This window comes from Vicia villosa, linkage group LG4, assembly GCF_029867415.1.
Source record: "Vicia villosa cultivar HV-30 ecotype Madison, WI linkage group LG4, Vvil1.0, whole genome shotgun sequence".
In the NCBI taxonomy this organism is placed as follows: domain Eukaryota; kingdom Viridiplantae; phylum Streptophyta; class Magnoliopsida; order Fabales; family Fabaceae; genus Vicia; species Vicia villosa.
Genome location: NC_081183.1, coordinates 168016489 through 168041557, shown reverse-complemented (window position 1 = coordinate 168041557; position 25069 = coordinate 168016489). Strand labels below are relative to the sequence as shown.

At 33.7% G+C, this 25069-nt stretch overlaps 3 protein-coding genes across 3 annotated transcripts; all 3 read left to right on the top strand.

The window, feature by feature from the left end:
• Window positions 1–893: 893 nt before the first annotated feature.
• LOC131600206 (amino acid permease 2-like) lies at window positions 894–3758 on the top strand. The gene is made up of 6 exons (XM_058872401.1): window positions 894–972; window positions 1062–1295; window positions 1380–1473; window positions 2990–3214; window positions 3303–3427; window positions 3520–3758. The coding sequence occupies exons 1-6, from the start codon at window positions 894–896 to the stop codon at window positions 3756–3758; spliced, it is 996 nt and encodes a 331-aa protein (XP_058728384.1).
• A 2434-nt stretch (window positions 3759–6192) lies between these two features.
• LOC131600205 (small ribosomal subunit protein uS3x) lies at window positions 6193–8710 on the top strand. Its single transcript, XM_058872400.1, has 6 exons — window positions 6193–6344; window positions 6423–6570; window positions 6825–6996; window positions 7994–8048; window positions 8136–8267; window positions 8383–8710. Exons 1-6 carry the CDS (start codon window positions 6315–6317, stop codon window positions 8563–8565), a joined length of 720 nt encoding a protein of 239 aa, XP_058728383.1. The 5' UTR covers window positions 6193–6314; the 3' UTR covers window positions 8566–8710.
• A 5902-nt stretch (window positions 8711–14612) lies between these two features.
• Window positions 14613–22223, top strand: LOC131598274 (uncharacterized). The gene is made up of 2 exons (XM_058870890.1): window positions 14613–14961; window positions 21880–22223. The coding sequence occupies exons 1-2, from the start codon at window positions 14613–14615 to the stop codon at window positions 22221–22223; spliced, it is 693 nt and encodes a 230-aa protein (XP_058726873.1).
• The last annotated feature ends 2846 nt before the right edge of the window (window positions 22224–25069 follow it).

Sequence of the window (25069 nt, the reverse complement as noted above, 5' to 3'; positions counted from 1 at the left end):
AGCAGACTCCTATATGTTATAATTACTACTATAAGCTATAATCAAGACTTTACTAAAAAATTGGCCAAACTACCATATATGTTCTTCTTTCCTTAAAATTTATTTACACTACGGACAACAAAGTCATTGGTCCAAAATTGTTACTTTTCTGATATCATTCAACAAGTGTTCCAATGCGTCCAAATTAACTTATTCTTTTTCCCTCCAACATAGCAAGACTTTCTTTCGTTTTTGGCTTTCAAAAAAAATCAAGGCTTTCATTCGTTCAGAAAACATTGTCCAACATTTTTCTCTCTGCTCTGTTTCCTCCGCTCAACACTTTCATCTTCACCTTGCTCCTAGGTGACTTTCATCTTCATCTTGCTCCCAGGTGACTTTCATCCTCATCTCTCTTTTCATCAAGTTTCCTCGTTTATATTTGCATCTATGTTTCTTTTCATCCTCTATTTATCAAATTATTTGTCAAACTTTCACCTCATCATGCTCTGTTAATGTTTCATTTTTCCGCGCCCATGTTAATGTTTTATTAAGCATGATACATAGATTCCAAACTGCACCTCTTTTAATGAAAGTATGATACTATGTTTTCATGCCTTTTTAAAGTTGTCTTATTATTTTTGAATTTATCTTATTATTTTTGAACATGTGTTATATGTTGTGTTATTATTTGCGTTATGACTTTTGAACTCTTGTTTCTGTTGAAAAATTGTTCTCCGTTATTTAGGGTTTCTTCATAAAAATGATAATTTTACCTCTTTTTGTGAAGCTATTACATTTGCTTTCAAACTATGCTAAATTCTCATTTTGATTATACAAATTGCTCATAGTTCCTTTTATTCATATTATATGCAGAACACTTCATGAGCTTGAACTGAATTGATTCTTGGATAAAAATGAATGGGAATAGCTCTCTTCAAATAACAAGAACTGCTTTTGGGGCTTATGATGATGATGGACATACCAATAGAACAGGTAAAAACACTTGTCTATAGTAACATAAGATTCATATGTGTATAAAGACTGCTCCAATTGAATACTAGTGATTTTTTTGTATTTTGCAGGAAATGTGAAAAGTGTAATGGCTCACATAATCACAGTTGTTATTGTCTATGGTGTTTTGTCTTTGGCATGGAGTATTTCTTACTTAGGATGGATTGTAGGGCCACTTGCTCTACTTTGTTGCGCAACAGCTACATGCATTTCTTCATCCATGTTATCTGATTGCTATAGAAATCTTGATCTTGTGACCGGGAAAAGAAACCACTCTTACATCGATGCTGTTAGAGTCAATCTTGGTAATAACACTAGACAACATAGATACAATTTTCATGAACTACCATAACAATTACAACTTCTAATTGAGTTTAATGCTGATTCAAGTACGAAAAGAACATATGTGACTGGTTTGCTTCAATTCTCGGTCTTGTATGGGACTTTGGTTGCCTATGTAATTACCGCAGCAGCCAGTTTGAGGTACCTTGATAAGATCATGGAGTTATATTAGAAAATTTAAATATTTTACTTGAAAGATGAATTTAAGTTGAAGTTTTATTTGTATTATTATTGAGCTTTTATTTATATTTGGACATTTTAGTTAATGGCCCATTAGTATCATTATATGTCTTTAACACATTTTAGGTTTTGCATCAGACTTACGATTTTTTATTTCTAAATATAAAATGAATTTTGATTAATTAATTTTAGCTTTTAACTATCATTAGTATTAACTGTATTAGTGTATCTCACTAAAATATATGTTGCAATCATTTTAACGATTATGTGTTCATTAGTATTGACTATCATTAGTAGTAATAGTATTAGTGTACCGTCACTAAAATATATGCTGCTATCATTTCTATTAACTGGTATTAACTGTCTTAGTGTCTCGTCACTAAAATATAAGTTGTTCCGCTCCTTGCACCTGTTTCGTTCCCTTTTGGGGGATGCCCGAGCGTGACTCTATCTGAGATTGATAACAAATGTAAATATGTATTTGATTTGGTGCAAGTAAAAATTGGTTTTCTATTAAACTACAAGTAAAAGCTAGAAACGTTTATGTTAAAATTGATGGATTAGGAATTACAATCAAACTAATGTTTGTAAAAAACATAGATAACTCAGAAGCCATAAATTAAAATAGCTATGAACAAAAATTACAAAAACAAAACACTCAAACTTTGTTTTTTGTGTTGCTATTGTTATTAAGCCAAGAAATATAATATCATCAAGCACATGAAATATAATTTCATCTGGTTCACCTTCAAGTAGAGTGTGTAAAGCATCTTTATGGAGACACAATTTTTTGTCTTTCACTTTAGCTTTTTCATATAGAGCTTTGCTAGCTGATGGATCTGTTATTACATCAGCTTCCCCATGCATGATCAACAATGGTAGAGATACCTAAACAATTCAATGCATGAGTAGAAGTTCTTAACAAAAGTTTATATATGTAGTATCAAATGAATGAAATGAATCTTTATTTTCTTAATTAGCCTATTTGTTTCTTATTTCTTAGCCTTTTATTAGTTTTTGTTAGAGTTCCTAATTAGCATCCTAACATACTTCTTCGGTGAACCCCTCATTAATTTTTATTATATATTGAGTGCTCTCCCTAGTGATATAAACATTCATTTGACCCCTCTTTACAAAGTTAGTCGTCTGTTGGTGTATTATGTGTCGGAGTTGTAGTGAGGTTAAAGGATGGTGATTATGGTGGAATTATTGGTGGTTTGACTTATGTTATATGTGTTGTAAGTTTATAGGAGGATGAATTTTGGGTCTAGTTTGGGTTCCTGTCATGAGTTTGATATTGTCATGACAGTATGTCTTTATGTATGGGTGTGTTCTGAATCTGTTTTGAATTGGTGTTCTTTGTGGCATCACTTATGCCCCTTAATAAACTTGACTTTACAAAAAAACATTCATTTTACCGTTACCTACCTGCCAACAATCCAATGACACATATTTATTCTACTAATTCATAATACAGGGCTATTGTGAAGTCAAATTGTTATCACAAGGAAGGACGCGATGCTCCTTGTAGTTATGATGGTAACTTATATACGGTGCTATTCGGACTTGCTCAGATTCTGATGTCATTCATACCGAATCTCCATGACATGGCATGGGTTTCAATTGTGGCTGCTATTATGTCATTTTCATACTCATTCATTAGACTAGGACTAGGCATAGCAACTGTCATGCATAAGGCTCAATTTCCATCATAAAAATATTACTAATACTATAATCCATCTCATATTTGTTATTGATAATGTTTTGATTTCACTTGCAGAAAACATAACAAGTATGGGAAGTGTGACAGGAGCACAAACTGCTAATGATACTGAGAAGGTTTGGTTCATCTTCCAGGCACTTGGCGACATTAGCTTTTCCTATCCTTACTCAACTATCCTTCTTGAGATACAGGTACCTTCAATATTTCATATTCAGATTTGATGAGTAAAGGCTGATTATATATATACATTTTAAATAAATTATTGAATTTTTGCTAAGAATAATACACTTTAGTGTCTCCTCCATCAGAGAGTCTAACCATGAAAAAGGCCTCAATGATTTCAATGGCAATTACAACATCCTTCTACCTATGTTGTGGATGTTTTGGATATACGAATTTTGGAAATGCTGCTCCGGGAAATCTGTTGACAGGGTTTTCATTTTATGAGCCTTTCTGGCTTATTAACACTGCCAATGTCTGTATCATCATTCATCTAGTTGGAGGATATGAGGTACTATCATAATCTCTTACCAATCAATTTTAGTCAGTGTTGTTAAATATCAGTTATATCGTCGATATACCAATTTTTCACATCGGAATTTGGCAGACGATATTCCATTTCAATTTCGCTACGCTCAACATATCAGACGTTTTTCGGTATACCGGTATATCGGTTTTGAATTTGATATCGAAATTATTATTATTATAATCATTTTTATAATAAATCATATTAAAAAAAAATTAAAATATAGAATGAGAAAAGGTGGAACCAAAAAGTAGGTAGTCTACGAAGCGATGCACAATAGTGATAATTATTAGTAGGCTGCGAAGAGGTGGAGTATTAAGAAAGAAATTGGAAATGTGAAGAGGTGTGTAATCTCGAAAATAGAAGAGAATGTGAAGAGGTGTAGTGTAATATTAATGAGTTGGTGGGATTATTTATAGGATGAGTTATGCTATATATAACGAATAAAAAATATTCACGAATATCACAAGCGTATTACTTTGTTTTTTCCAATCATTATCTATAATTTTATGATTTTGTGACCATTGTTAAAAAAATAATTAACAAAAAATGCTTGATAAAGCACACAAGATTTACCGCTTAAAAAATGAAGTTCTCCACTTACACTGTATTGTGGCCATTAAACCAAAATCACATTCTAATTTCAATAGAAAAATTGAGTAGCAAAATTAATCTAGTAGTAAGCATAAAACATCAAAATAATTCATCACTAGCATACAAAGATGATCCGAAATGACATAAGCACAACCTAATATTACGAGAGGTTTTGACAAATGAAAAAAAAGGAGAATAAAAGGAAACTTTTCCTTACTAAACACACTTCGTGATTTTTTCACGAATTTAGCTCTGTGACATTTATCATTTCCCTTTTTAAATGTCATTTTACTTTTAGTATTTAAAATTTCCATGGTTATTGTTATTAAATTATTTAAATTTTTCTTTTTAAAACTTTAGTAATATATTAACTATAATTAAAACTATTATTAAAATATAATAAATTATATTCAAATTTTAATTTATAAAAAATGTTAGTATTTTTTTAAGAGGAGGTTACTGATAAAACATTATTATTTATACTAAAAAATGTTATAAATATTTATTTTCGATAAAAGAACATGAGACAATTATGATAGAAAAACACATAAACTTTTTATGAAAAATATAAATTTATTATTCTTTATACATTTCTACAATGATGAATTATCATTTTATTTAATTAATACACATAACATAAAGTTCTATCACCGCATACAAAATAATTTTTGTTTATTTATAATAATATAAAAAATAAATTTTAACAGGGTATTGTCATACAGTTTATATCTGTAAAATTTATAAATTTGAAATGTGACGGAGAGCTGTCATATATTTTTGGTTTGAAAAAATGAGCTAATATATAAAATAGATTTAATAAAATTTTTGAATTAACTCATTTGGATTCAACTATGGTTTGTTAACTCATATGAATTTACGATAGATGTGAACGTATATATGAGATACCATCTTTATTTTAATGTCCATCTTTCAAATCTTTGGTTTGCTGTTGTTTAATATAATTTAAGTTAGAGAATTAGTGGTACAATATATTATAAGTACGAATCAAAACTTTAAAAGCAAATACATATTATTAGCCTATATTTATGACTATGTGAATGTTAACCAATTGAAAAATAAATTCAAAATTTACTAATGAAGTTTGATAGATGTGTAATGTGAATCCCAGATAAGACCCGTGCCGTGCGGTAGCACATGTTTCTTACTAGTTATACAAATAAAATTAACATCCTATAAATTTCAATCTTATAACTTTTATTTTATTTTTATATTTTTTATTTAAAAAATATTAATTTAAAATGTCAAATATATGTGTAAAAAAATATATTTTAAAAAATTACTTTTAAGTCTGAAATAAGCGAGTTGAACCTCACAAGATAAGCCTAACGAGTTGTACCGAGATGTTTGTGAATTTCTAACAAGTCGAGTTTGAGATGAAAAAAAGTTCGTGATGAACTCAAACTCGGCCAATTCTTAACGAGTTGAGTTTGAACTCAAAAAAAAGTTCGTCATGAACTCGAACTCAGCCAATTCTTAGCGAGTCAAACTGAGTTGAGACGAGTTCGACTCGACTCATTTCCAACCCTAAATGTAGTACAATTACAATTTGTTAATTAGCCAAGTGTCCAAATTATAGTGGTAGTGAAAAAAGTTGTAAAGGATAATTTGGGATAAATGGTGGACTATTATTTTTATGGGTAGGTAGTTGATATTTAAAAATTTAATTAAAAAAATTTAAATATTTTTTGATAACAAAATAATTAAATCTAAAAAGAATAAAATAACTTTTAATCATAAGTTAAAGTAATATCATATCATCCGTAGATTGCCCAAAACTACTGTCACCGTTGGATTGATCAAGCCATCCCATTATCTCATATAAATTCCACCCTTAACATTTTTCAGCTCTCATCAAACACTAGGGTTTTTGCGGTAGTTTTCATTTGTGCCCCTTCCCTTCGATAGCTGCGGATTGCAGTTTCCTTCCGTTTCACAATCATGGCAACTCAAATGAGCAAAAAGCGAAAAGTTAGTGTCAAGATTCGTTAATCGTATTCGAATTCATCTCTGTTAGTAAATCCTAATTTGATTTGATTTGTGTTGCAGTTCGTCGCAGACGGAGTTTTTTTCGCTGAATTGAATGAAGTTTTGACCAGAGAGTTGGCCGAGGATGGTTATTCAGGTGTTGAGGTTAGGGTTACCCCGATGCGCACTGAAATCATCATCAGAGCTACTCGTACCCAAGCTGTTCTTGGTAATTGATTTTGTCCAGCTTCGAAATTTAACTGATTTGGTTGAATCTGAATATATGATAATGATTGTAAATTTTTATTTTTGGTTTTATGTTATATGATATTATGATAATGTTGTAAATGGTTATGTGATTTCTGTTTTATGTTACATATGATATGATTTTTGTGTCGTATTGGGTTTTAATCTTCTGATATATTAGATTAAAATCTTATGATATATGGTTTTGGTTTGATTTTGGATTTTTATGATATTTAGGTGAGAAGGGAAGGAGGATTAGAGAACTAACCTCAGTGGTACAGAAGAGGTTTAAGTTTCCTGAGAACAGTGTGGAACTTTATGCCGAGAAGGTTAACAACAGAGGACTTTGTGCCATTGCTCAGGCCGAGTCTCTTCGTTACAAGCTCCTTGGTGGTCTTGCTGTCCGCAGGTATGTACAGAGAATATTACATGTGGTTTTAATTTAGTAGTTGTTTATGAAATCAATCTCTATGTGCTATATATTGATGTATTATGGCAATTTGATTATTGAAAGAGCCGATGTTGTATACTTGAATTCCAAAACACAACATAGAGAAGTTATAGGAACTGAATTTCTCCCCTCTATTTATAAATTGGTGCCACCATATTGGATTATGTTTGCCACGTGGGAAAGCTGGTTGTTTTTATGCTATGATTTATTATATAGTGGAAACCCATAATTTATGCTGTAAAAAAAATCTGCATCCAGTTAAGCTATTTTAACAGATGCAATATATAATAAGAGGCTTATGTTTCTTAGATCTTGTAATTTTGGGACTATATTAAGTCTTTAGCTTGATTTAATCTAGACTTCCTTCGAGTGGAGTCTACTCTAAACTCTTGTGGGTGTTGTTCTCATCTACGCGTGACTACTCGCTACTTTGATTAGAAATTAGGCAGGTCCTTAACCATTTTTTAGCTTGATTTTCTCTTGCTCAAAGCATTACAGACCTTCTCCATATTCCTGAAAAACATAAATGCTATACTGAACTGTTATAACGTGTTGTATGACTACTGTCTGATCTCTGACTCATGTTTTATGTTGATTTGTAAGATTGAATCCATGTTTATCTTTTTATTTCTATGTCATTTGTTGACTAATCTTATTGCACTAAATGTGCATTAGCTTCCATTAGTTTTAACATAATATTATATCAAATGACACAATTATTCTTCAACTATTGTTTAATGGTGTCTAAGTTTTAGGGGAATGTATGTGGTAGGTCCAAATCATAACTCTATCTTTCTATAACAGACACATTTCCATTTTCCTATGACCGGTGTTAATTTCAAACAGCGGCGGCTTAAAAGTTTGGCTTTTTATTTTCTTAAATGAAACAGCAAATACTATTTGTGTGTTTGTGACAACACAATGAACTGTACTAACTATTATCTATTTGCTTCAGGGCTTGCTATGGTGTTTTGAGATTCGTCATGGAGAGTGGTGCCAAGGGTTGTGAGGTATATTATACTTTAACAACTCCAAACTTCTGTTCATTTTGTTGCTTTCTATAATGACTGGTTGTAACTGTTGTTTCATTTGAGCAGGTTATTGTCAGTGGAAAATTAAGAGCCCAAAGAGCCAAGTCCATGAAGTTCAAGGATGGCTACATGATTTCATCTGGACAGCCAGTCAAGGACTACATTGACTCTGCAGTGAGACACGTGCTCCTTAGACAGGTTGGCTTATGATCTATATACCTGATTATTTTTCTTGCGCTGATAGCATCTGAAGTTGTCATTCAATTGGTTGTGGATTTATATTACTAATAATATTTTCCTTTTTGTTGTATAGGGTGTTCTCGGGATCAAGGTAAAGATCATGCTTGATTGGGATCCTAAAGGTAAACAAGGTCCTAAAACTCCCCTCCCTGATATCGTCACCATTCACACTCCAAAGGAAGAGGAAGAGTATGTCCGGCCTGCGGCTGTTGTGGCGAATGATATTGAGGTTCCTGTCCCAGTTCCTGTTGCTTAAAAAAGTTTTGATTGCTTTGAAGTTCTTAATTAGCTAAGAACATGTTTTACTCTTGTTACATTCAATGTTGTCAAAGACTCACCTCCCAATTTTTGTAGTTTCAGACTGTCTTAAGATATTGTTATACTTATTTTTAAGTATTTAAGCATTGATTGTTCTTTTTAATACCAAACAAAGGCATCTTTTCATTTTTATAGCTATGAGCCTTTTGGTGTAGTAAAAGGCTTTTGTGCGCATGAATGTTTTGATGCTAGAATATGGTTTTGCTGGTCAATAATTTCCAAACATTTAGAGCAAATTCTTGCTTTCATCTGTTATCTATTGCAACATATTTCTATCAAGGCCCAAGTGAGTTCCCGAGCATTCCAATCATATACTTTCATTCAACGGTGGATACTTTCATTCAACGGTGGGTAATACGTGGTAGGGTGCAATGGGGTTGGCCATCTAGTATGTTGTCATGTTTTGCCCAGATGTTGATTTCTTAAAAGTGTAAAAGAAAAAAGATATATGCGGTTAGTGTTAAGCATTTCACAATATCTTAACTAAAGCTTCAAATATCAAGATCTAGCATAAATTACCAATCACAAGGCCTTCGGTAATGCAATTGATCATCGATTTATTCTTTCATGTAATTTGCAAAAAAATATGTATAAATGGGAGCATACAACTTAATAGGGAGAATAACTGTTAGATCCCCTGCAACCTCGATCGATGAAACCACTTGATGTCAGAACTGGACTTGATAGGGTTCGATCCCTTGGGAGGGGCAAGCTCGATCGAGAGGTAGAGATTGAAATTCTTTAACGAAGTTATTAAAATTGAAATTTAACTTGTGAAATTATTTCTCTTGTGTATTTAAACCAAACTTAAGGTGTTTCTTTATTTGAAAAAAAAAAAACTTTAAATGATAGTATACAAATTAAATTTAGAAATGAAGGCTATAATTTAGTGATTAAAATTCTGAAACAGAGTTGTTAAAATTGAAAGTTAACTTGTGAATTTTTTTTTTTAAAACAAAGTTGTTCATTTATAAATATAACAACCTGTTTACAATTTTTTTTACATTTGAAAGAAAATACAAATAAATGTCACTCTCTCAAGTGTCAAGAATTAAACTTTGGACCAACAACTTATACAACTAGCAATTACTTGCGAAATTATTTCACTTTTGTGTTTTTAATCATACTTGGGTCTCTCACTTGTGAAATTATTTCACTTTTGTGTTTTTAATCAAACTTATTAAAGTGTTCTTTAGTGTTCAAATACATTCAAATTTATGCAAATATAAAATATTGAGTTGTTTTACCTTTTAATTAGGAATTTAATTGGTATGCACCGACAGTGTAAAGTAGTATTAGACCGTCACTGAATCGTGATCGTTAATTGCTTATTAAAATTTAGTTTTTATTTTAATTATTTATAAAATAATATTTGTGAATGGTTGTGATGTACTGACTGTGTGAATTTTACACTGACAATGCATAGTAATTAATCTCTATACTAATGTGTTATAGCTTATACTCAGAAGTGTTTATATATATATATATATATATATATATATATATATATATATATATATATATATATATATATATATTTGACTTAAATGCATTTTTGATCTTTGTAGATTGATAATTTTTAACTTCTATTTTAAAAATTAGTTTTTTGGTCCTTCAATTTTACATTTCTTAGGATTTTGTTGGTCTCCTTTAATTTAGCTGAATATAAAATTAATTTTTAATGCCGTGATATTGATGATTAGGATATAAAATTAATTTTTAATGATGTGACAATGACTGATAATTTATTACATAAAATAATATATGGTGCGAAAGCAACATTAACGATTCCTGCGAATTGTACTGAGTTCAAGAGGCTATTACTCTTTTACCCTTCATTAAATTTCTATTAACCCATAGATTAATGCTATTTAGTACGAAAGAATTTAAACAAGAAACACAAGAATGTACACTTGTCATTAATTTAGTGGATAATTTTTAATTTATTATAAATTAAATTTCATTTTTAATAGGGATCATGGGGTGGTTGTGATAAAAAATGGTTGAGATTTATTCTTGTTTTTTTTGTTTTCACTTTTTCTTACCAATAAGCATTTTCCTAACCCATATTACCATTGTATGGTAAGCATTATATCGCGTCGTCGAATTTTGTACGTCAGCATTTTATTCTCAATAGCATCACTCATTTATTAATTAATATTTTTAAAGAATAAATAGATAATTAATAACTTTAATTAATTTTTTTAAAAATTAATTAATTAAAATTTCAAAAATAAATTTTTGGGCTTCAAGCCCATTTCATTTCAGAATAAATCCAAACATAAGATAGGCATGGATGAGTAATATAAACATTAATTCTATTCGATAAAAAATTGATGGGAGACTTCAATCTTTTCCATCTTCATTAAATCATTGTTCAGTGGTTCCTGGGCCAACAATTAATACACATCCAAGAAGTTTACTAATTCTTCCACTTGCAAGTGCTGCAACAGCATCATTCTGAACATATAACCTCACAAATTTCAGGTGTTGAATAGTAAATTATTTTGGTTTGCAATATTTTGGTTTGCAAATTTCAGGTGCAACAACAACATCATTATGAAAATATATTCTTCCATTTTATGAAGAATATTATCAAATAAAGGATGGAGCTACTCAAGGATAGATAAAGCTAACGAAATTCATCACTGCAATCAATTTACACGTGAAAGAATTAATTATACCGCAAGAATGAATAATTTTCATCATGGCCGTCTTTAAAGGCGTGCAAAGCGGATTACCGCACAAGATCTCATATTTATCGAAGTTAAATTATGTTAGGATGCTAAAACTCTAAACCTAATAAAACTATAAAAAGCTATAAAACTAAGAGAAGGGTAAAATTAAGCTATCAAAATTAAACTTGATAGTAGTGCGTAGTAACATAAAGACCTAATGGCTAAAAAACCCATCTAAATAATATTTGAAATAAAGACCCAACTATGATAAATTTCTCTTTTAACTTAATAGTCTAAAAATAACTTCATATTCTATTATTACTCACACCTTCAAAAACAACATTGTCTTCAAGGTTGTACAAAATAATTGTAGAACCAAAAAGTCCCCTAAGATAACTTCAAGGGGTTCAAAAATCCTACAAGTACTCCATTTCACCAAGAGAAACTTCTCAATTTGAAAGATAAGGAGCATTTGGCATTGAAAAATGTAGCAAGCACATTTGTTAAAATCAAACACAGTGGTGCTAGCTTTATAAGAAAGATGCAGACCATTTGATCCATTTTCATCCATTAATTTGAAAACTTCTCCAAAAAAATAGTAAATCACTTGAAAGAATGGAAGCAAAAGACCATCCATGACATTTGTTGAAGAGACATTCAACAACATTTATCACCTCTTGGTGGTAAACCATTGCTATTCTTTCAAAGCCACACATCAACTTTACAATTGTTGCAGAAAAGAGACAAATCACATGTTCAAACCATTGTGCAATAGTTGGTGCAGTGAATGGACAAGTGAATGGACACGTCTCTAAAAACACAATTTTGTCGCTGAAGGAGGAGAACGACTCAAGCCAATATGCGATTGTGAGATTTATCAAAGAGAAATACAGACGATTTTTTTCCCTTTCTGCCACACCCCCCAAAATATGATCCCCAAATGCCACAATCTCAAAAATATTTCCCTGAATGCCACGGTAAAAGTCCATGTCGCTATTTGGTCTGGCGGAAGGGCCCACTTTTTTCAGAAACAAGGCCATGTCGCCAAACAGGATAGCGGAATGCCATTTTATTTTTTTTCTTCATTTTATTTATTTAAATGATTTTATTTAATATATTTATAATGTATAAATTTAATAACTAATTTTAATTGGTTAAAAATTAGTTTTAATTATTTTTAAATAATAAAAAAACAAAATAATTTTTTTAAACTTTAATATAAATAATAAATAACAAAATTCTAATTTAAAAACAAATATTACTAAACATAAATTAAACTAAATAATATTAATACAACTTAATATTTAAAGCAGGAAATAAATCGTAACTAGTTAGAAGGGCCTGCAGCATTTGGCTGATGCGAACATTTTTTGCGCATATGGGTTCCTTGAAAGATTCCACATCATCTTTTTTATGAATATGCAATGTGAATCATCTTTTTTATGAATATGCAATGTGTAGTAATATAATAAGTATGTATATCTCAATTTCATAGATTTCACAATGTTAGGATTTGTGTTGAATCAATGGAATTTTATGATTTTGTCATGTTTAATGTGTTATATGGATGACCCATAGTTATAAACATGAATAGGAACCCATAACATGTGATAAATTGCTGTTAGAATGAGTTTTGGTTAGTAAAAATCGAAGTTGGGTTGGTGTTGGGATGTGCTGAAACGCACAGTTTTTCTGTTTCAGGTGTCATTCGCCGGTCGAGCCTGTTGCTCCGCCGGGCGAGTGATTGCTTCTGAGTCTTTGCCGGACGAGACCAGCTGGCGAGATGGTGGTCAAGTTTCTGCCTTGAACGCCGGGCGAGACAATTCTTCCGTCGGACGAAAGTGTCATGTTTTGGCTAACTTCTAAACTTCATAACTTTTGATCCGTAACTCCGTTTTATATGTCATTCGAAGCATTAGGAAGCTAATGTGATTATCTATATAATAGGATTGGAATGGCTAACACTTGATGGATTAATTAAGATGTTGTTGTGCGAATGAAATATAATTATTGTTATGTGTATTTTGATTTGGTGAATTGTGTATAGCATTTGTTGGCATGCTATGTGATATGATATACATGATGTGTGTCATTATGTGTGATAATTTAATGTGTGAATTATTGTGGTATGCGGTATGTTAAGATTGTATGGATAATTGCATATGTTTGATGATAATTGTACATGCATTCATGGTGGCTTTGATCCTTGTGTGGAAACAAAAGCGGGTGGCTTTGATCCTTGTGTGGAAACATAGGCATGAGTTTGTTCCTTTGTGGTTCGGAAGCGGTGAACTAAAGGTTCATAATTTTGGAAATTATGTTTTGTGCGATAATTGTGTAACTTATTCAAATTATGAAGTGTGAAGAATGATAATGTTGTTCTATGCTATGTTCATTGTACATATATTATGTATTTATTATGATGTGAATTCTCACCCTTCTATTTGAATGATGTTCATTGTGACATCGTGCAGGTTTCAATGAGTAGTGAGCTTGTCTGAGGATTTAGCCAAGGATCTTTCAGATTATCTTTTGATTAGGTAGAGAGTCAAATGCTCTGGTCATGTAACACTTGGGGGTTTATTTGAACTCATGTTTTGCTATTTGGATATTGTTGTCTTTCTGGTATTTCAACATGATAATTTGGATATGTTTGTTGAAGGCTATGTTGCCTAGTTATTGAATCTCATATAACATAGTTTGATTATGTTACTTTGAATTGGTAGATAAATATAGTATGAGATATATTCATTGAAAATGGTTTAATTGTAATTATGATTCCGTTGCGTTTGCATATTATCGAAACATGAAGATTTCAAATGTATTATAAACATGATCATGTGCATGCTTGAAGGTTTTGTTTTGGTTTTCAATTGTTTTAGAAACGATATGTGACACCCTTTTTTTATATGCTTATTACTCTGTTATTATATATGTAATATTTGGGGTTAGAAAAGGGGTGTTACATTAGTGGTCAAGGTTATCAATGTCCTTTATTCTCATTGTATTAGATTTGTGTATCTGACACGATCAATACTATTTTGTCTGTTTTGGTTTTTGGTTGTCTTAGGACGATGGTTGCGGCCTTGCGGGAAGGAACGATTATGCCATTGCTGATGCATTGAGGACGTTGGCTGGATCTCTTGGTCAAATTCTTCAAGTGAATGCTGGTAATCAGAATGGTGATGATGATGAGTTTCGTGCTTAGGGGAAGTTCCAGAGGAACAATCCTTCTATCTCTGAGGGAGAACAAGAACCTGATAAGGCACAAGCATAGTTGAAGGCAATTGAGAAGATATTTCAAGTGATGAATTGTATTGATGCGCAGAGGGTGCAGTTTGGTACCCTTATGCTCGAGAAGGAAGTTGAGGATTGGTGGGGTAACACTGCTCAGAGGTTTGAAGAAGAGGGTATTCAAATTACTTGGGATCTTTTCCGTGATGCATTTTTGAAAAACTATTTTCCAAAATATGTCCGTGGAAAGAAAGAGGTGGAATTTCTTGAGCTGAAGCAAGGTAATGGTACCGTAGCGGAGTATGTTGTGAAATTCCAAAAGTTGATCAAGTATTGTCCTCATTACAATACTATGAATGCTGAGAGGTCTAAGTGTTTGAAGTTTGTGAATGGTCTGAGGCATGACATCAAGAAAGCTATTGGTTACCAATAGATTACTCGTTTTGCGGATGAAAATTTTGGTATGACAGACTCGGATGTCAACCCTGATGTCAAGACATCTGATCTGTTATTAATGTAGCATCAGCAGAATACAAGGATCCCTTATTATTTAATTACTCTTAGGGAAGAGTCAATGAGACCTGGGATCACACATGTTCAACATACATAACCAGATTATAATTTTTACATGGTTCTGTACAGGATCAGCTAACACTTCTGAACCTGATGTTATAGACAAAGTCATAACATTCATAACTGAACAAACAATGCAGAAGATAAATAACACAGTTAATTGTTAACCCAGTTTGTTTCTAACTAACCTACTCTGGGGGCTACCAAGCCAGGAAGAAGATTCCACTATCAGTAGTACTATTTTATATAAACAACCTCTGGTTTACAGATAAACCACCTATGGTTTACCTAGTCACTACCCAATGCAATCTCTATCTCAGAACTCCATCCAAGGTAAGAAAACCTATGCTCACTCCCTGGTGATACCTAACTGTTACAACCCTGCAATAGCTATTTACACAATTAACAATGAACACATACTTGATCTGCTTCACAGCTTCAATGAAGCTTACAATACTCAACTCTTACCTACAGGTTTCGAGTGAGGACAATCACTTCTCTAACCTATTGGTTTCGAGAAGGACAAATCAGTGACCTTCCCACAAACCGGGAGGTTCACCTACACGGCTAACCCTAATGGTTACATCTTTCTAAATGTTGGCTAGCTCTCTAAACTAGGTTACAAATATGCAGAAAATATTCTGCTACAAATAAGGTCTTTTAATCCTGAGTTTCCTAAACTAGAAACTGCTGAATCCAATCTTCTGATATGATTCTTCCTGAATCTTCAATCTTCTGATCTGATTTTTCAATTATTCTTTTGACCTTTAAATATGTGCCACATGGGATTACATAATATTCACATAGAATATTCTGTATCTGTTAAATACAAACTGAATCTTTCTTCTAGTTCTGCAGGCGCGATGTCATGAGTTGATGTCATGACATTCCATCTAACATCTTGTTTGTACCTGCTTTCTTCTTTATAAACTTTCAAGATTCACATTAGTATTATGTTTTACTGCTATTATGTTTTAACCAAATATAGATGCCAGTCAGCCAATAAAAGCACTAACAATCTCCCCCTTTGGCATATTTTGGCTAAAACATAAACATGCAGTAAAAACATAAACACTTCAAGACACCAAGGAAGAACAAAATTTTACATTCTCAGAATTGGGTTTACCTTCTGTTCTTCAGGACTTGAACCACATCATAACATCGTCAGTCTGCTACACAACTTTTTACAGTAGCAAAATCAGAAGATGGTATTCTTCTCCCCCTTTTTAGACACAATATGACAAAGAAAGAACTGATGTCATAATATGCAGTGGAACATCTTCATGCAACACTGAGGTACACGAGGAAGATGATGGGAGAAGCCCTGCGTCTTGGAGGACCAATGGTGGCATAAGAGACCCCTTCCTTAGTCTTGTACCAGAAACCAAATCCTAGTATAGACCTCAAGAGAGGACTTGAGTGGAAACTATCCACCAGTCCTAGTAACTCAGAACACAAATCACAATTGTGTTCATAACTCAGATCATAAATCACAACGAAAATGATTCTTATACTGAAGGTTGTATATAGTGGAACATATTTGTTGTTATTGCAGAAAAAGCCATGGTAGAGACCATCAACATCCCCAACCCATGTTTTTCTTTTTTTGAGATGGTTTTGGTACAACAACCTGTCACAATACCAGACCCAGACTCGACTCACAAGAACGCACACAAACGGCATTTTGAGAGAGTTTGATTTCTGCAATTCACGGAGATGCTATTATATAGCAAATGAAGATCGTAGGAATTAACGAAGATCTTTGGTCTTGTTCAATGGTCAAACGGTTAATTAGGAAACAGTTCCAAAAGCTTTTACTCTTTCCAAAGCAGTTTTTGACTGTTTTTTTGATAGTAGTTATCTTGAATTACCAGTGCATGCATAGTCATTGAATGAACTTTACACCGACCGCTGACATGTAGATAAACTTCAATTCAGATTTCCTTGTTTGACTGTGAAGATTCAATGTCTTTAAATATGTCATGACATTATGTCAGACATTATCACTTTTCTTTCCTTCAGGCACATAGCCCAAGATTCCGTAAAAGATTAAGACAGAGCATCATTTAGACCAATTAACAGACTCCCTACTTACTCACTAGTCATAGACATAGACTTCTGATGTTTTTGAACACCTTGAGATTGTTAGCACACAACTACCTCATTAGTGTAGAGAAGTAATAGTGGTTACCAGTTGCACATGGTTGACTTGAACCATTCAAATAACTGACAAAAGTATCACATTTTATTCATGATGTAAAAGTATTTTTAACCAAGAAATTTCTCTTGACACAAGAAGTTACTCCCCCTATCTGAGATAGTTTGAGCTCCCACAGACAGAATAAGCTTGAAATGATGAATGGAAAATATAAGACACATCTTCATATCTTCAAGAGCTGCACCCTCTGTTCAACAATCTTGCTGAACACACTCATTATAGCAAATTTGTTCCTCACGATAAATACTTACACCAGAAGTAGAATGTCATAACATTGTGTCTGACATTTGTACTACCAGTATTCTCCACAAGTTTCACCCCCTTTTGTTTTCAACAGACCCTTGCCTAAGAACTTATCTCCTTCAGAAACGATCAATAGATGACCCCTTGATACTAAAATCATTCACAGAGAGGTTGCCAGAATCTCAACAAACAGAACTGCCACTCCTGGAGTTTTGTTGAGCATAACCCTACCATGTTTGAATCAGATCATGGTCTGCTTAAGATACTTTGAAACCCTTCTTGATAAGGTGTTTTTCAATCTCACACACTGATTAACATACTCCTTGAACAGAAGAGATTCTCCTTTATCCTTAGCTATGTTGACCCGATCATTGAACTTTTGTCTTCATAGTCATATTCACTAAGTGAAGTCTTCATCATGAAAGTAATTGTGTATGTCCAGAACACATTACTTACATCCAGATCAAAACCTGCCCATTCTAATCCACATTATGTCCAAACTGCCACTCTAGACAATAATGTTGCTTTTTCAAACTTCTATATATTCCCAGTCCTTCTACTAGGGAATATGTGCTTTGTGATGTTGATACCTAAGGCACAAGTTCATCTGAACTCAAACAAACTCTCGAATATCCATAGAGATAACTCTTCTCTATAGAGGACTTGGAACACAAGAAACGATTTGTGTTCACGACTCGAAACAAGACTCTTTATTCTTTACCAAACAGTTGTAAAGAATGACCTCAGACTTAACAATGCCTGAACACTACCCTTAAACCCTATGATTGACTCAAATAGACAATCATAACCTAGACTCTAGACACTTCTCATATTCGAAAGAAGAACATGAGGGACTCAAATAAGACTCAAACAAAATGAAAAGACTCTATAATCCTGAGCAATTTAAACAACATACCTGGACTTCACCCAAAGTATTAATCAAGAAATGTTATTTGAGAACAAACTGCACCAGGTGGACTCGTGCATATGTTGGATCATGCACTTAGATCAGAACAAGTGATACACCCCATCAATTCATGTAATTAGATGATAATGCAAAGAATATTCTTTGCCGGTCTTTGAGAATACACATGACTTGAGTTATGTTCTGAGGATTTTGTGTGACTTTGTTCTTCTTTCTTCAAGATTAGTCTTTGAAAGACTTTTCAAATGAAAAGAAGTAGAAAAACATTGTCTTTACTGATCTTCATACTCTTTTACTCCCCCTGAGATATACAACTTTAGGACATCTTTGATGTTCGTCCTTGAAGTTCCCTTCATTTGGAATTTGCCACAGATTCCAAGTTTAGAAACCTCAGTTTGCTTGTTACACAAGATCCAGATTGCCACATTCTGTAACTTGGAATAGAAGAAACTATGATTGTATAACCATAAATTGATCTTCAATATACATGTCTGAGTTGTTTTAAACAGACTTTGTAAATATCCAGCTCCCATCAAGATATTTAACAGAATCAGTATCCCACATCAGAGACTCTTGCCTTCTTCTTTGATGTGTGAAGATAATTGAGAACTCATGGTTGTAAGAACTTCTTCTCAGCATCCAGGTTCTAAACCTAACAAGTACTAAGCCTCCCGTCAAAGTACTTACCAGCTTTTCAGTTAGAATTTGCTACTCACACTAGGTCATTCTGACTGATTACCTCTTCACATTTATACTTTATGTTCTTGGCAAATACATAAAATAACATAAGACCTTGAGATGTTGTAACATCAGATGTGACATCATCCTTCATGGTTCTTGGTTAACATCTTTAGTGTCAAATTGACAATACTCAGGTTAGTAACAGAATAATCCAATAGTCAGCAATATCCAGACACATCAAGGGATAAAATAGCCAGCATCTCAATAAACTTTTCTTCAAACTTTAATTCTGATTTTGAGATGAAGGATGCCATGGTCTGTACCTATAGAGGAGATTCCCTCAGCTAGGTTTCTGGAACAGACTTAGTCATAACATAACACTGAATTAGTCAGATCCATCTGACTTCCTTGATTTAAAACATACTACCCTTTTTGGATAACAACTAGGGCAGTACACATTCTTAACCATATTTCACTGTGATAGAGACACAATATTCAGCTCCAACAACTGCTCTATGGTTATGAATACTTATCTGGTTTTGTTGATCAGAGGAAACTTACAGATATAGGCTCTTCAAAAGTACAACATAAAGGATTAGAAAGGAATACCTTTATGCGTTTTTCTTAGTGGAACTGAGCACATGTTAATCGTGTCCTGATTAACTTAGCCAGATGTCCCCTCTTCCAGACCAGGAGTAGGTTCCAAACCAATGTTCTCACACTACATTAGTTCAGCACCAAAACATCTGTTCTTCAGCTGGTAGCTGCAAACCAGTTCTTAATGTCCCAAAATCAGATAGGACATCTGTTCCTCCTTCTAGGAACACTTCAACCTTTAAGATTTCAATGTACACACTTGTAGATAATTATGAATATCATTGATCAGGTGACATTCATCAGCTCTAGTAAACCATGCCATTATGAGTGGACTTGAGAGATTACTCAAGTATCTTTGACACTTTAATTCTAGCTGTCAATACCTGCCATACATTCTGTTGAACCTTCATAACCCTAGGGTTTCTTAGAGACTATGCAGCGGAAAAATAGTCATATATCAACAGAATTCACACAATGCGTACTTTAAGTGTTAGTAGTAAGCATGACAACTACAGATTAATTGTTACTCAACCTTGCACAATGCTTGCTTCTGCACCAAGCAACTGATTAGACCAAACCAAAATCCTGACTTGATGAACTCACAAACAACAGATATTACCTTATCAATATCTTCACTCCCGCATGAAGGTTTTGATGAGCTTCTTCTCTATTCATAGATACCAGTTGAATTTGTATTTAAATTTAAGTTCTTCACTCCCGCATGAAGTCCTTGGGCACTCTTCGTTCCAGCATCATAACTCTTAGGCCAGGTTGGTCTAATCATATAGGTCCATCCTCCACTTCAAGGGACCATACAATATGAATATTCTTTGTTCAAACACTCTTCAGCTTTTACCACAACCAGAATTTATCCCTTATGAATCTCATCCATAAACAGACAGGATGTCTGCTCTGATACCAATTGAAAATTCTGGTATGACAGACTCGGATGTCAATCCTGACGTCAAGATATATGATCTATTATTAATGTAGCATCATCAAAATACAAGGATCCCTCATTATTTAATTACTCTTAGGAAAGAGTCAATGAGACCTGGGATAACACATGTTCAACATACATAACCAGATTATAATTTTTACATGGTTCTGTACAGGATCAGCTAACACTTCTGAACCTGATGTTATAGACAAAGTCATAACATTCATAACTGAACAAACAATGCAGAAGATAAATAACACAGTTAATTGTTAACCCAGTTCGGTTCTAACTAACCTACTCTGGGGGCTACCAAGCCAGGAAGAAGATTCCACTATCAGTAGTACTATTTTATATAAACAACCTCTGGTTTACAAATAAACCACCTCTAGTTTACCTAGTCACTACCCAATGAAATCTCTATCTCAGAACTCCATCCAAGATAAGAAAACCTCTGCTCACTCCCTGGTGATACCTAACTGTTACAGCCCTGCAACAGTTATTTACACAATTAACAATGAACACATACTTGATCTGATTCACAGCTTCAATGAAGCTTACAATACTCAACTCTTACCTACAGGTTTCGAGTGAGGACAATCACTTCTCTAACCTACTGGTTTCGAGAAGGACAAATCAGTGACCTTCCCACAAACTGGGAGGTTCACCTACATGGCTAAACCTAATGGTTACATCTTTCTAAATGCCGGATAGCTCGCTAAACTAGGTTACAAAGTGTCCTATTTATAACCTGATCCCAATTGGACTTGGGCTTACAAATCGCAACACTTTTGCTGTTACAAATATGCAGAAAATATTCTGCTACAAATAAGGTCTTTTAATCCTGAGTTTCCTAAATTAGAAACCGCTAAATCCAATCTTCTGATATGATTCTTCCTGAATCTTCAATCTTCTGATCTGATTCTTCAATTATTCTTTTGACCTTTAAATATGCGCCACATGGGATTACATAATATTCATATAGAATATTCTGTATCTGTTAAATACAAACTGAATCTTTCTTCCAGTTCTGCAGGCGCGATGTCATGAGTTGATGTCATGACATTCCATCTAACATCTTGCTTATACCTGTTTTGTTCTTTATAAACTTGCAAGATTCACATTAGTATTATCTTTTACTGCTATTATGTTTTAACCAAACATAGATGCCAATCAGCCAATAAAAGCATTAACAGCGGAGTTGGTTAACAAGAGTCGGATTTATGATGAGGATAGTAGAGAGAGTGCTTCTCACTATAAGTTTTCGAGTTATGGGAAAGGAAAAGGACAATATCGTGGAAAACCGTATGATGATAAGAAGAAGAAGAAATCTAGTTATGGAGGAAAGCCAAGTTGGGGAGGATCTAGTGCTCTGGTTAAGTGTTTCAAGTGTGGTGTCGAAGGACATCGTGCTAATGAATGCAACAAGAAATCTATTAAGTGTTTTAAGTGTGACAAGCTGGGTCACAAAGCTGTGGATTGTAGGAGTGGTTCGGGTGTGACTTGCTAGTTGCTACAATTGTGATGAGCAAGGGCATATTAGTACCAAGTGTGACAAATCAAAGAAGGAGCAAGCAAAAGGAAAGGTGTTTGCATTGTCTGGTTTTGAGACCACTGCTGATGATAGGCTAATCCGAGCTACATGCTTTATTAATGGTACACCTTTGATTTCTATTGTTGATCGGTGCAACGCATTCTTTCATTTATTTGGATTGTGCTTTGAGATTGAATCTTGTGTTGTCTGATATGTTTAGAAGTATGGTTATTGATACACCTGCTATGGTTACATGACTACTTCTTTTGTGTTTTTGTATTATTCGTTGAGTATCTTTGGTAGAGATGTCAGAATTGATTTAGTTTGTCTTCTATTAAAGCAACCTGATGTGATTTTGGGTATGAACTGGTTGGAGTTTAATTGTTTGTATATCAATTTTTTTTTATAAGACGGTTATTTTTCTTAAAACTGGCATTAAGGAGGACATGTTTTTGTCTGCTAAGCAAGTGGATGAATCGGCGCAAGATGGTGCGACATTGTTTATGCTGTTGGCAACTTTGGATGTTCACGAGAAGAGAACAATTGAATAATTGCCAATAGTTCGTGATTTTGCGGAGGTATTTCCTGAAGATGTAAGTGATTTACCGCCGGAACGTGAAGTTGAGTTTTTTATTGATTTAGTTCTTGGAACTAGTCCTGTATCGATGGCTCCATTTCTGATGTCAACTTCTGAGTTGAAAGAGTTGAAGAGTCAACTTGAGGATTTACTTGAAAAGAAGTGTATTCGTTCGAGTGTGTCCCCGTGGGGTGCGCCTGTTTTGTTGGTTAAGAAAAAGGAGGGATCCATGAGGCTTTGTGTTGATTATAGAAAACTGAACAAGGTGACGATTAAGAACAAGTATCCACTTCCGAGGATTGATGATTTGATGGATCAATTAGTGGGTGCTCGTGTATTCAGTAAGATTGATTTGAGGTCTGGGTATCATCAGATTCGTGTGAAGGCGGAAGATATTCAGAAAACTGCTTTTAGAGCAAGGTATGGACACCATGAGTATTTGGTTATGCCTTTTGGTGTGACTAATGCACCTGGTGTATTCATGGAGTATATGAATAGAATTTTTCATGATTTTCTTGATAAGTGTGTGGTTGTGTTTATCGATGATATTTTGGTTTATTCCAAGATCGAAGAGGATCATGCTGAGCATTTGAGGATTGTATTATCAGTGTTGAAAGAGAAGAGGTTGTTTGCTAAGCTTTTTAAGTGAGTTTTGGTTGAAGGAAGTGAGTTTCCTTGGTCATGCGATTTCGAGTGGAGGTATTTCTGTTGATCCTTCGAAGATTGAGGCTGTATCTCAATGGGAAGCTCCTAAGTCTTTTTCTGAGATTAGAAGTTTTATTGGTTTGGCTGGTTATTACAGGAAGTTTATTGAGGGATTTTCTAAGTTATCTTTGCCATTAACTTAATTGACTAGGAAGGGCCAAGCTTTTATTTGGACTTCGTAATGTGAAGCTAATTTTCAAGAGCTTAAGAGAAGGTTAACTATGGCTCCTATTTTAATTTTTCTGGATCCTTTAGAACCGTTTGTTGTGTATTGTGATGCTTCGTTAATGGGGTTGGGAGGTGTGTTGATGTAAAAAAGACAAGCAGTAGCTTATGCTTCTAGACAACTTAAAGTTCATGAGAGGAATTATCCGACGCATGATTTAGAGTTGGCCGTCGTTGTGTTTGTTTTGAAACTTTGGAGGCATTATTTGTTTGGATCGAGATATAATGTGTATAGTGATCACAAGAGTTTGAAGTATTTGTTTGATCAAAAAGAGTTGAATATGAGGCAAAGAAGATGGTTGGAATTCTTAAAGGATTATGATTTTGGTTTGAATTACCATCCCGAAAAGGCAAATATTGTAGCCGATGCATTGACAAACCAGATGTCAACACCAATGTCACAACATCAAGGAAACAAAAGAAGGAGCCAAACAAAGAAGAAATTCCAAAGATGGAGGTGTCACTACTGTGGAAGATTTGGACACGTAAAGGCATTCTGTTCCAGACTAGTTGGATATCCCAACCAAACACATCAAACCAAACCTAAACATGATACTCCTGACAGGAAGCAACAGTGGGTGGCTAAGAATATTGCTCTAGTAGCACACACTTCTCTAAGAATGCCTGCCAAGGAAGACTGGTGCCTTGACAGTGGTTGCTCAAATCATATGAATGGAAGAAAGAACTTATTAGTAGACATCAAACTTGATAGAACCAGTTATGTGACTCTTGGTGATGGAGAAATAATGGAAGTCAAAGGGGTTGGCAAGTCAGGATGTCCGGGTGTTCCTAATCTGAATAATGTCTTGCTGGTACAAGGACTGGCTGCAAATCTCATAAGTATCAGCCAGCTGTTGCACCCCAAAATTTGCCCTCTTTATTTGAGCTATAAGTTAATAATGATGTTTATTTCGTCATTCAAAAATTGAAGAAAAATAATAAAGAGTTTTCATGGGTTCAAGAAGAAAGGCGTGAAAAATGGTTTAAACAGTGGAAATACGAGAAAAAATTCGCAAGTCATATTTGGAAGGTGATATGAACTAAGTTCCCGCGCTGTCCTGACTGTTTCGACGATATCTACAACTTTCGTGTTCGGCTCGGAAGCCAATTCTTTGAAGAAGGTTGTCAAATTTGCAAATTACTTGAGGTTTCGCAGTGAAAAATGGTGCTGAATGTAGGATTTTCGGACAATAAAAAATTCATATCTCACAATCCGCTTGTCGGATTCGCTTGAAAATTTAACTGGAGCTCCGCGACATCATTACCAAGATTTTATATGTTCGGACCGAAGACCAATTATGCACCGAAAATTCCC